General features: G+C 42.4%; 1 protein-coding gene across 18 annotated transcripts in view; it reads right to left on the reverse strand.

Moving 5' to 3' along the window:
- Positions 1–13,289, reverse strand: part of FOXN3 (forkhead box N3) — a 219,176-nt gene that overhangs the window by 31,684 nt on the left and 174,203 nt on the right. The window contains exon 5 of one of the 18 annotated variants that reach the window (XM_025209769.1): positions 4,733–4,881. The exons of the other annotated variants lie outside the window; for them this stretch is intronic. Within the exon in view, the coding sequence (XP_025065554.1) occupies positions 4,854–4,881 (28 nt within the window). The 3' untranslated portion in view covers positions 4,733–4,853. Of the gene's footprint in view, positions 1–4,732; positions 4,882–13,289 lie in introns of those variants that run through there. 18 annotated transcript variants of the gene reach the window in all.

The following is a 13,289-nucleotide window of genomic DNA, read 5'->3' on the forward strand; positions in this document are numbered from 1 at the left end:
GTGCTCCTCACGGCACAGCCCCACTCACCGCCCCCATGCTGCACCAACCCAGCTCTGTTCCTCCCAGCCCAGCCCCACTCCCCCTGGCCCTGTCCCCCATCCTCCACAGCACTCAGTTACCACAGGATGGGCCCAGCCAGGCCAGGCAACTGTGGCTGCACAGAAAAAAAGCAGAGCTGGTCCTGTCCCCATCCCCGTCTGCCTGGGCTGCGAGGCTGCATGAAGGCAGCAGTCGTCTTGTCCAATAGGTAGCCAGGAGTGCAAGCACAAGCCATCTTGGCTGCTGCCCTGGATGTGGAGAAGGGAAGAAACCCTTTTTATTCTTACATGGCCCTGCTTTTTGTGGGGCTCCTTTTTCGCAGATTTCTCTGATTTTCATGGAAAATGCCTGATTTCACATTTTTCATGAAAATCACGAAATCACACTTTCAGTACATCCCTACTTCTGTGATGCAACATTTCTGTATCCACAACCTTCCCAGGAATCTTTGTGCATTTTTACACATATTCTGGGAGGTGTGGGGGGGACGCTTTAATTAGCGAGCCGTACTAATTAAAAGCACCTGAGCATCATGTGCATCAGCGTCCCCGCTGCCATTTTTCAGTGAAGGGATGCTGATACACGCGACATGAAAGTCTGCTGGAGCATGTGGGGGCCGAGGGGGAATCGAGGATCAGGAGTCCTCGGGAACGCTAGCTGGGGTTGTGGCTGCGATCCCGTGACGGGAAGATGGGTACTCTCTATCACCGGAGCGGAATTAGGCACAAATGAGAGACGTATCAATTGGAAAACAGAGGTAGCTTTACTTACACTGTAGAGTCGTATACAGCGCAGGCAATCGTAGTTGCAACAATTTTATTTTCTAATCGGTAATCGAGGAGCTCTTGTAGACCAGGTAGCTCAGGTCTAACTTGGGCATGCAACACGAAGGATACGTCGCAAGGCTTCGTCGACGGGGAGTCGTTGGCAGGTGATCAAGCTGCCGGAATTCCACTCCAGGGGGAATCGCGGAGGTCTCCAACTAGGGCAGAAACGCCCCTAACCTTTTATACAGCTAGTGAGCCAATTGCCAGCCGCCACGTGGGAATAATTTAGCATCATCCAATCACATTATGCAAATCTGCATTTTATCGGCGGGAACTCTATCCACGCCAGAACTCTTCACCATGCCGAGACTTCCCCTGCCTTACCGTGCCTTGTGCTAGAAAGTTCCACTGTGTCGAGGCACTAACTCAAATCAGCTCTGACAGAGCACATTAATTTTTGCACTCCAGCAGACTTGATTAATCGAGTCTGCTCTGACACGCTAGATTTCTAGTGTTGGAGCAGGCTCCCTGCACGTGTATAGGAGACCCTTGAGAGCTTATATTACACCCTCTCCTATATATTTGCAGGTAAATTGGTAAATACTAAATTTGTCAGCATTAAAATTATATATTTACTTAGCCTTTCTATAGTACTGCAACAGCAGGGCTTCAGGCAAGAAGGATAAGATCCTAATGCCATGGCTTCTGCAAGAGCCAACGAAAAGGCATGAGTCCCAGCTGGATTTAAGGAGATCTACAGGCCTAGAAAGGATTGTCATGCAAAAGAGTACCTCACAAGAGAGAGGGGGACTCCATAAACAGAATTTCTTTTTCCTAAACCCAACATTTAATCCACAAATGGACTGGAGAAAAAGCCAAAGCACGGGGTGTTATCACTAAAAACAACAGGAGTACATGGTATTGTTACACCTGCCATAGATGGTACTCCAAATGAATTGGTAATAGCTATGGTGTAAATGCTTGGGCAGATTGAAATCGAAGACTTATGTCCAACCCATGGAAACAAGTGACTTTTGAAGACAATGGTGAAATTACTGAAGTTGTTTCTTCACTCAGTTTGGCAACAGGGCAGCTTTATTCTTCATGGCTGCTGCTGTAATATGGATAATAGGTGGCTTCTCCAACACAATCCAACACCTTGCATATCTAAAATCTAAAAATACTGGAATTACATATGCTACCATGCCAGTGGATGTACAGTCACTGAAAAGTGCTCACAGCTCTTCATCTTGCAAAAAATAAAATTAATGAGCCTTGTATTTCAAGATCCAATATTTCTGTTAACCTTTATCTCAGAAATTCAAGATTGAAAGACCTCTCAGGTACTTCAGTCCAACTTTCTTCCAACACTGAACTATTTCTTGAAGTAGATTTTTTAGGGTTTTGTTTCTTTTCAACATCCCACAGGGTGGATTTTATGTCACTTCTTCTGGAAGACTAATTCACAGCCTAATATAACTGCATTGCCAAGTTAGCTGTTCAGTAACCAAAGAGTAGGGACAGAGGTTCACGGCCTCCTTCTAATCAATGAATGGAACAAATAGTTAGTTTCCCTTTCTCATGCTTAGATCAAGGTTTGGTCAAGCTGCTGGTATCTTCAAGTTTAGCCTTCCACTTTATCTCATAACTAGACAGGCAGAAGCTAAAACCCAGCAAATAAGACTTAGTTTCTCACTCTTACTCTCCAGGAAGGCTCGACAGTGTGTTAGTTCTGCAGTGACCCAATCACAAATGCAGCATTGAGTCCAGCTGTTGAACTGTTCCTTTAATTCACTCACCTTGAAAGATGCAACTGCCTATACCCTACTGTTAGAGCAAAAAAATGCAGTTGCCAAATTCACAGCGATGTAGCTTTTCTTCTGCCCATAACGCCTACCAAGTTTGCGCCCAGCCTCCAGTTTCCCTACCAAATACTCTTACAGGCAGGTTTGATCTACAAATGTTTCCCATTTCTTCTTCCCTTTCCTTTCTTTATTTAGATAAAATTTTCAGACATGCCTAAGTGACTTAGGAATTTAGGAATGAAAGTCAACAGGACTTAGGAATCTAAGCTACTTAGAGTGCAGACAAACATCATAATTAAAATATTTCCAAGTGAAATGCACTTAGTAGTGATTCAAAAAGGAAACGGGTCAGGCAGAGGGCACACTTACGCCCCATGCCATTCTTGGCTAGAACATTTTGAAATGTTGCAGACTCCTCTAACGCTAGCATTAGAGCAGGCTACAGCAACCTGCTCCCTTCCTCCTTCCTCACCCTCCCTCTTCCCTCACAGGGATGGGACATAGAGGTAAGCAGGAAAAGGAAGAGGTAGTAACAGGTGCTTCCAAATCCTCTGAACCTTTTCTCCCCTCCCCTCCCCTCTTCAGAGGCAAAGAATAGAGGGGATTGGGGCTGGAGGCCTTTGTTCCAGCAGGGGATTCCAGGGGTCTGACAGGAAGGGTAGTGGGTAAGCCCAGTTCTAGCTCCCACTCTGGTTCCAGTTCTGGGGGGCTGTCCTGTGCAGAAGTGAAATGCTCCAAAATAACACTTCATTTAACAAGGTATTGTTTTGGAGTGTTCAGCCACTTTTAAAAATTCCAAGACAGTGATTCACACCCCCACACCTCCCATCAAGCCTAGCTAGGAACCTAAGACACCATACATGCCTAAGTTTTTGGCTAGAAAAGCCACTTGGACAGTTAAAGTTCTGTTACCACACATGCCCAGAGGTGCTGTGGCCTCGGCTCAGCACTGTTATATTTCACAGTGAGGTGAGATGTAGTGTAAAATCCCCCTCAGGCTGAGGAAAGCCTGACAGTCCCCTGCATTCGCTCCTTAGGAAACAGTAAGCCTGTCCCAGAGTAGAGTGCATGATCTCAGCATTACAATGACTACACAGTAAATTACACCAGAGGCCCAAGAGTGGTAGGTACTGAACAAACTGGGCTCCCCCGCTAGAGAATTCACAATCTAGGCCTTGTACAGACATTCAGTTTCTCCTGGGAGAGTTGCTGCTCTCCCAGGAGAAACCACAAGTATACACATCATAGAATCATAGAGAACTAGGGCTGGAAGGGACCTTCAGAAGTCACCTAGTCCAACCCTCTGTACGAGGCAGGATCATCCATATCTGGACCATCCTATGCAATTCATAATCTAAACTCTACATAAAACTACTAATCAACCGTGACATAACACAGACCTAACACCCTAACCTGCCACAGGTAAAGCAGGAGAACCATGGCAGCAGATGTTCAGGCTTTTTCTCCTATGGTAAAAAAAAATGGCTGCTCCAGGAGAAAAATAATGTAGGAACAACCAGGGTTAAATCAGTCCCAGAAGAGTTTCTTCTGGCACAGCAAGTGTCTGTACATGATGTAAGAGAAGTATAACAAATAGATACAGAAAAAACACAAGGAAACAAGTGAACAACATTCCCACCAAGTGTCACTAATCAGAAGCATAACTTGAAAAACTCGACTTCATAGCTTAATGATCTGTAGAATTCACTGCTATGGATTACGCTGAAGCCCACTTCCCTTTTCCATGTGGGGCTTTGATGGCACTGTCTTTGGAGAGTTGGAGAAGCAGCAGAATTGGCACTGCCAACTCAGCATTCTTTTTTTCCAACCTGGGGAGTTGTTGCTCTGTGTTCAAAGCCAAAAGAACAGCAGGTTGTATGTTCTAATGAGGTCTACATTGCTTTAATAATCCATTTGACTGTACCCTTCTAAACATCACAGTTTATAAAAAATGTTGCTTTTACATATTATACTTACAAGTAAAAAAAACAAAACAAAATCGGCTGACTGCCCCAAAACAAAAGCTGACTGCCCTAGAAGCTTTGTTTGTTATTAATTCCTCTAGCTTAGAAAATGATCTAATTTTAATTAATGGTTTTATTTATTTTTGTCATCTCAGTAGAAAAAAAAAAACTGTTTTCCATCTTTGCATATGCAAAGCAACCAACCAAAAGGACAGTTTTCCCATATAGGCTATGAGCTGCAATTAAGAGGGACACTAAATTATAGTTTAGAGCATTACTATGAATTTTGCTTGTGATGAGACAGCCTGTAGAGAAAAAAAAAAAAAAAAAAAAAAAAAAAAAAAATCAACAAGTATACATACACACAGCACTTTGCAAGAAAAGTTATATAAATAAAAATAACCTAATTTCTTGTTTATATTGTTGCTCTGTCTGGTAATTCAAATTAAAACAAAAACACACCAAATACCACCAAACCCTGAATTCAGTAAATTTACACAGAAAATTAACATAAAAAATTCCCTATTCTTCACTGGAGCCGGCATCCTGGACTAACTCCAGTCAGTAATCCCTATTCAAATGGGACACTTTAACAAATGACAATATGTTTTGCAATTTGTTTGGCCAGAGATCATCTGTACTGTTCAATCATTTTTGGCTAGTTCCTTAAATGGTCATTTAAAAAATTTAGGAACATAGTTTTATAGATTTTTTAGAAAGGCTATAAAAATCCTGTGATGATTTTACGTGAGCTTTTGTATAACAAAGGCCACAGAATGTCACCCAGTAATTTCTGCAGCAAGCCTATAATTACTGGTTGAGCTATATTATCTTTTAGAAAGAGCCCCAATCTGACAAAGATATTTAGAGAAGAAATTGCAAATAGTATACATGTCTACAAAGAACTAAACTTATACAGGTCTAGTCATATGGTGCACAGGACCCACCAATGAAGTCAGGAGGTTTATTGTGCAGGACAATGGTAGGAGGTGGCCAGATTTATTTGTAGTTTTAGCCAGTACAGAAATACTTTGTGGACTTAAACCAGAAGCAGGGAATGCTTAGCCAAACAGTAATTGTAGGAGGCAGGCCTCCAAATGTTGCTTTTGCAGACTGAAAAAGCATAATTTAATTTTAGTAATAATAAAGCTACCCAAATATAAGATGCCCTACAAATGGCATAAAACATTGCAGCAAGCATTCCCAGATGTATTCAATTTTTTATTAGCAAAAGCCATAGGCTGTAGGACCTTTGAAGCCTTAAAAAACAGAGTGATAAAAGTTAGACTACCTCATTCAGGGGCACATTTAAGGATAGAAATGGAAATCTGGCAATTGACTAAATGAAATAGGTAATGATTGAATCAGACATGGAAGAAGGGGAAAAAAAGTCTGAGAAGTCTTCTCAGCTGTAGACTAATACCTACACCACTTTCTTCTGTTTATAAATAATCTGAAGGAACTGAAGGTACATCAGTTCCTTTAAAGATAAGCATGTACATATATACTTCACCATCTATCACACCTCACTATTAGAAGTGGAGCCAGAATTATTAAAGTGCAATTATCTGTGAACAAAGTAAGTTTTATTAATTAGTGTGTTAGTCTCATCAGTTATATGCAAGTATAATTTCAGCCCATAATTTTCAAACTCCCTGCTCATCAATAGGCACCAAATGGGATAATTATACTTAAAAGTAAAACCTGTCAATTCATCTTTGTTGTCACAATGAAAAAACTTAGAAAATTAATATTTATCTTCCCCTGGCTGCCTGTCATGTGGCCCGCGATGGCTTGCCAAAACTCAGTAAGCAGCTCTCTGCCTGAAATAACTGCCTGTCCCTGCCATAGATGCTACCTTATCCAGTATACCAAATGCCCCCATGAAGCATGTACAGATGAGCACACACGTGCTGGTGGCCACGTTTCCAGTGGCATAAGCAGCAGCACGTATTTCTGCTGCTATTTGCCCCAGGACACACCCTTGCACACGTACTCCGATATGCAACAAATTGTCCCAGGTGCAGTAGGCCCCAGCAGCCTTATTCGGGGTCCTTGGGGCCTCCTGGGGCAGCAGCAGGACCAGTCTAGCTGCTAGCACATGGTTCTGGCCAGCCAGGCTCCATTTTTGGCAGCACACACTGTTGCTGTGTAAGCCACGCTGTCTTTTTTTTTTTCCCAGGGTTTTTTTGAAACCGGGATCTGAAGTGCTTTGAAAAGGTGCATGTGCACCATGTGTGGTTTGCGGCACCTCAAACTGCTTTGAGGCACTGCAAACCACGCATGCGCACTCATCTGAATGCACCAATGGAAACTGAACAAAAATTACTCACCAGAATGAATCGCAGGTAATAAATAAAAAGATAAAGGACACGGACACTGAAACAGAATGGGAGAATCTCTCTGAAAAAGCATCCCCTTCCTGACCTCACAGTCCTTGTATGCAAGGGAAATTTACAAAAAAACCTTCAAAAAAGATGGGCCTAGAAACAAAAAATTATTCGCTTACTGGACAATAATAACCAGAAATTTAACACAGACACTGACTTTATGGGCTATTATAATCTACCTGATGTATGCTAATCTCTTTGCACTGCAGGTGATAATCATAACAGCCCTTTTGAATGATCTTGTTCTTCCACTTATCAAATGATCTTTTTACTGCATTCCTCCCTTCGGTCAGCTGACAACGTCTCTTATATCCTACTTCTATTTTCGTATGGAGTTTAAAACAAAAGCCAATCGAATCTGCTAGACAGCCTAAGGCCAGGAGTGGCAAACCTGCAACATGCATGCCTTAAGTGGCATAGGCAGCCTCTGCATGTGGCACGTAACAGATAGGGGAACAGAAAACACAGCAACAGGTAGAGCAACAGATCAAGGAATGAGCTGCAGAAGGAAGAGATGCCAGGATTACCTTGTGGCACTGCTGCCAAAAGGTTTGGTCCCCACTGGCCTAGGTTAGGTCTTCTTTTCTCTCCAGAGGTTGGTCTGCTTTTTTCTCTCAAAGGCCTGAGGAAGAGTATTTGGTAAACAGAAGCTTACCTACTAAATCCATTGCAACCATGTAGCTGGCACAATAAAGGATATTAGCCACAAAAATCCTTAACACTCGCATAGTTTTTGAACAATCACTGCTACATTACACCTAAGTTTCTTGGAAATATTCTGCCTATCACTATTGTTTCTAGCATTTACCGTTATATACTGTTTATGGGCTGCTTTCACATAAACCAAAACAATTCTCTCTCTCGGCACAAAAACAAGCAGCTTTATGAATAGAGATGAATACATTTGATAAATACTGACATCAAGACAGTTACATGGTGTTCAGACATTCTGAATGGTGATGTGAACAAAAGCTTGCTCAGATGAAAGTTCATGGATTGTGTTTCTTATCAACAAGCATGAGAACATGCAAACATAAAAACTGCCAAACTGGATCAGGACCAGAGGTCCTCCTGGTCCAGTACTGCACCTCTGACAGTGGCTAGTATTAAAAGAGTCGATATCAAAAGGAGCAAGATATGAGACGATCTGCTCCCAATATAATGGCTCTTCTTAGTCTAATACTTAGAATTATTTCAAACCTGGTGTTTACCCTAAATCTTCTAGCTGTTCCTATGAATATCTAATTTCTTTATAAATCTTGTTAAATTTACTTATTCATTAGATTTTTTGGCCTCAACAACTTTATGTAGCAGTAAATTCCTCAATAATGGCATGCTGCATAGAAGTGTTTCATTTTACCAGTAGTAGAATCTGCTATTTTATTTTATTAAAAAATATGGTCATATTTTATAAAATGCCTGTTAAATCATACCAAGCTTTAAAAGTCACATGAACAGTTATATTCACTTATTGAGGGAAAATCCTATATGGGTATGCTGTGTGTCACATATGCGGGACCTATATAGCATGTTGCCTTGGTATATAAATCTTGCTATTGTGTACCTTTAAAGTTTAGTTCAGCTTAACAGGCATTTTATACATAAATAAATAGAAATATGGTCAGACTTTATGGAAGTCTGTGCGTGTATGTACGTGTGTGCATACATGCCTGCCTAAAAGCATATCCCCTCAAATTTCATGGTATTTTATTGTTATGTAAAGTGATGTTACCTAGAGAGATCCCCCAAGAATGTAGACATGAAGCAACTTTTCAAAAATAGTTACAGTGGTAATGGCACAGAAATAACCTGACTCCAACTGTCTTGGAAACATTTGGCAAGTTCAAGAGGACATGGAGAATATTAAAAGGAAAAGATTTATTTTGTTCAGAGTGCTCAGAAGAGAAAACACAAGGTTTGTAATAGAATCATGTTGTAACCTTAATTACAGCGGGTAGCTCTACATCCAAGACAATTTATAACATTAACAACCTGATTATTGTACTTTATACCGGGCCGGGGGGGGGAGGGGGGGGTAATACCTGTGCTAACCCAAGATGAATCCACTGCTACCAACAATGGTACTAGATAAGCTACACTAAAATGTGCAAAAGGTTGGTACAACTTCTGTGGTTTTTTGGGGGCAGAAAAAAAAAGAATGAAATATTATTGCTGCATGGAAAAGAAAGCCTCTATTTTCAACTGTAAAATATAGCTGTGGAAGGTAGAAATTCCATTTCACAGAGGTTTTTAAAAAAGTATGAAACTCTCCATTAAAAAAATTCCTCAAAACAATTTTTCAGCTGAGGCCAGGGTTCTGTTTTTGACAAAACACGCATTTAATTTTCATTTTTTTTTAATTTAAAGAAAAAATAGTTTCAAAACAAGAACAATATAAATATTTTAGTCTGAATATGTTAAAACAGGACATTTAAACACGACTGAAAGCTATTTCCTAATTTCTCTCTAAAACTAAGTTTCTGATACAATGTCTGTACTATTTCTATTTTGACAGAAAACATGTCCACTGAAGTTTTTTCCTAACAACTCTAGTTGGAAAAATAGGGGGCGACCCTTATGTGCAACCAGCCTCCAGAAGGCAAACTCTTCACTGCACTAGTCTCAACTCCAGACTAGACACAGGTTTCTACCAAGGGTATACTACATGGAAAACCAATTTTACACTGCTGGGATAGACCCATCAGAATCATTCAAATACAGATTCAAACCAATCATTCAAATAGAGGGTTTTTTTATTTGTTTTTTGATTGGTAAATAATAAGTATTTCAAATAATCTTGGATGGATTCTTTTAAGAGTACCTCTCATACCGCATATAAAAGTAAACAACGAAGATACAATGGGCTGAAGACAAACTTGTAATAGATTTAGGTTTTTAACTCAACTACTAAGAAACTATAACTTCTGCATAACAGTTAGTAGGCACACCCAATTGAAAGATTCCATTCTTGAGATGCCCATCTTTTATTCAGACCATGACACACAAAACCATTTGGTCTTTTGAAGCAGGATTGGGAATCACATTCTGTTAAGGAAAGGCATCATGCATTTCCCAAATTTGGAGCTTCCAATACATTCTTTGAACTTTAAAAGTGCGCATTGTTCTACAACATACATTTTGCAATAACATCTATTTTAAATAACTTTTTCCTAATAAAATAATAATAATGTGAGGCACTACAGGAGACCAGCCTATCTATCTGTACATCAACATAGTCAATTCTCCTTCTCAAAAAGGAATCTTACAAGGAGTGGAAACATGTTCATATCACTAGAGATGAGCTGACTGTTAAGAAAGAGTTGATTTCTTTCTGTGACAGACTCTGTGGATGGGAGCAAAGCAGTGGATGCATTATACCTGGACTTTAGCAAGGCTTATGACACCATCCTCCTGAACATTCTCATTAACAAACTAAGGAAATACAGACTAGACAAAAGTAAGGTGGATATGTAACTGGTTGGATCATCGTACTCAACAAGTAGTCGTCAATAGCTCAATGTCTAGTTGGGAAGAGCTCTCAAATGGCAAATGGGGTTCTCCTCGGTCCAGTATTGTTCAACATCTTCATTTATGATTTAGATCAGGGCGGGCAATTATTTCGGGCGGAGGGTCACTTACACAGTTTTGGCAAACTGTCGATGGCCGCGTGGGTTGCCCCACCCCCTGCTCACCATCTTGGGACCAATGTCCCAATGTCTCGGGACCAATGTCTCAGGGCCCGCACTGGTGTAGCCCAGAGCGGGGCACAGGGTGACAGGGGTCTTTGGAGCTGGGCTGTGCTGCACCAGCAGGAAGAGGGGGGAGCTGACCTGGCTCCATAGAGCCCTTGCCAGTTGGGACCCTGTACTCCTACGGCCCTGCTCTGGGCCCTGCCAGTGCTGGCCCTGGGACACCGGTGAGGGCCCCATGAACCTACTCACTCCCAGCGCCCCCCAGCCCCACGGTACAGGCGGGGGGCAGCGCACAGTCCTGACCCCCTGCTCCCCGGCAGGGATCGAGCTGATGCTGAGTGTGGGAAAAAGCGGCCCCCCACCCACCCCGTGGCCAGTGTTCCCTGCTGCAGCCGCTCGCAGCCCACGTGGTGCAGCCGGCACGGGGCTGTCCTGAGCAGGCACAGGCGGGCTGCGAGTGGCTGCAGTGTGGGGCGCCGACCACAGGGTGGGCATGGGGTGAGGGACCACTTTTCCCACACTCAGCACCAGCTTGTAACCCACCCCCCGCCGCCAGCCTGGGCCCTGCACCGGCTCCAGGCTCGCCTGTGGGGGCTGCACCATGGCGGCAGCAGCTGCAGCCCCCCTGCAGTGTTTGCCACCGCTGCCTCTGTGCTGCCCAGCGCACAAGCCCTGGGCAGCCAGCAGCAGCAAACATGGCTGGAGGGGCAGGGCCAGGCGGGCTCTGCTGTTGCAGGGTTTCCCCTGGGTCCTACTGCTCCTGGTTTCTGTCATTTTTGACAGGAACCAAGGACAGATCAACATTAATTTTCTAAATTTTTTAGGAGCCCCGCGGGCCAGATAGAATGACTTTGCAAGCCGCATCCAGCCCACAGGCCATATTTTGTCCACCCCTGATTTAGATGAAGGAATTGAGTGAGTGCATGCTTAGCACTGTGGATGACACAAAACTGAGCAGAGATGCAGACACTCTGGAGGACAGGGCTAGGACCCAGAATGACCTGGGCAGACTACAGAAATGGTCCTCAATCTGATGAGATTCAAAAAGAACAGGTGCAAAGTCCTGCACTTGGGACAGAATAATTACATGCACAAATACAGATGGGTAATGACTGGCTAGGCTGCAGTACTGCAGGGAAAGACCCGGGGGGGGGCGGGGGGGTGCTACAGTAGACCACAAGCTGCATGTAAGCCAACACTGTGCTCTTTTTGAGCACCCTGGCCAGCAGCATACCAGATAATATCAACAGGAGTGTCACTTGCAAGTCAAGGGAAGGGATTCTTCAGCTCTATTTAGCGCTAGGATGAGGCCTCAAGTGAAATACCATGTTCAGTTTTGGGCACCACACTTCAAGAAGGATGAGAGTCCAGCACAAAGCAAAAAACCGATTAAAGGCCTGGAAAGCCTAGTTTATGAGGAAAGGCTGAAAGAGCAAGGGTTATTCAGTCCAAAGAAGAGATGATTAGGGGGGGATTTAGTAAAAGTCTTCAAATACATGAAGGGCAGCTACAAAGTAGATGGAGATGGCTTTTTTGATATAGGTGTAGGAGCAATGGCCTCAAGTTTTAGCAAAGGAAATCTAGACTGGCAATCAGAAATAACTTTCTGACTACGAATGTGCTCAAGAACTAGAACTGGCTACCTAGGAAAATTCTGGACATGCCATCCTTGGAAGTTTTCAAGAGCAAGTTAGACAAAAACTGGGCTGGGATGTTTGAATCGGGGATGATCCTGCCTTAAGCAGGGAATTGGGACTAGATGACCTCATGAAGACCTTTCTAGCCCTGCTTTCTTATGATACTATGAACAGTAACCTAGAATAAGAGATACCTACAATTATTTGTGTTTGTACTTGTATACAATCATATTTGCTGTATACAACAAATATTAAAAAGAAAGAGTAAACTATAGAATTCCTTAAATTTCACAAGAATACACACTGAAAGACTATCCATGTTTTTCATGCAATTACAGATTTTGAAATATTCCAAAGCCTGAAGAGGTTTCACTGAATAATTGTTTTTTTTTCCCCAAAAAACTGCAATGGAAAGACTGATGCTACCTTTCAAGACACATGCATCGTTTCCAAGTGATATTTAAAACAAGAGTCTGGTTTATCCAAGGAAAGCACTTTTTAAAAATCATCTCTGAAAAGGGCAGGTTGTTGGAAAGACTGTTATTCCATTGACAAAAAGCTCATAAACCCAAACTCTTCGAACAGTGAGGAGAGGATGTAAATACTAACGGTTTGCTTGTCCAGAAAATGGCTTTAGCTTAATTAAGCATCTGGATAAACTGAGGACAGTACTTTGCTACTTTCAGTTTCTTGACATCTCGTACCAAAGGGCAATAAATACTCTAAGCGTGAAGTTACAATACAGGGTTTCACAGTCTAGTCTACATGCATTTCAGCAAGTGGAAGATGAAACATATTTGGGCTGCTCCTCTGGACAGATGCAAAGGAACACAAAGCATCTCTAATGTTCAGAGTCAGGGGGAAAAAGGTCTAGTTTTGAGAATAATAAAGATGTACATGTGAATAGGAGTTCTGTTTTTCTTTCTGTCAGCAGTAACTAGCAAGCTTACAACCATGAAGGTGCTGGAGAAAGAATATAATAGAGGGTTCAGCA

The sequence above is a fragment of the Alligator sinensis genome, unplaced genomic scaffold (genome assembly GCF_000455745.1).
Source record: "Alligator sinensis unplaced genomic scaffold, ASM45574v1 scaffold281_1, whole genome shotgun sequence".
NCBI classification, from domain to species: Eukaryota; Metazoa; Chordata; order Crocodylia; family Alligatoridae; genus Alligator; species Alligator sinensis.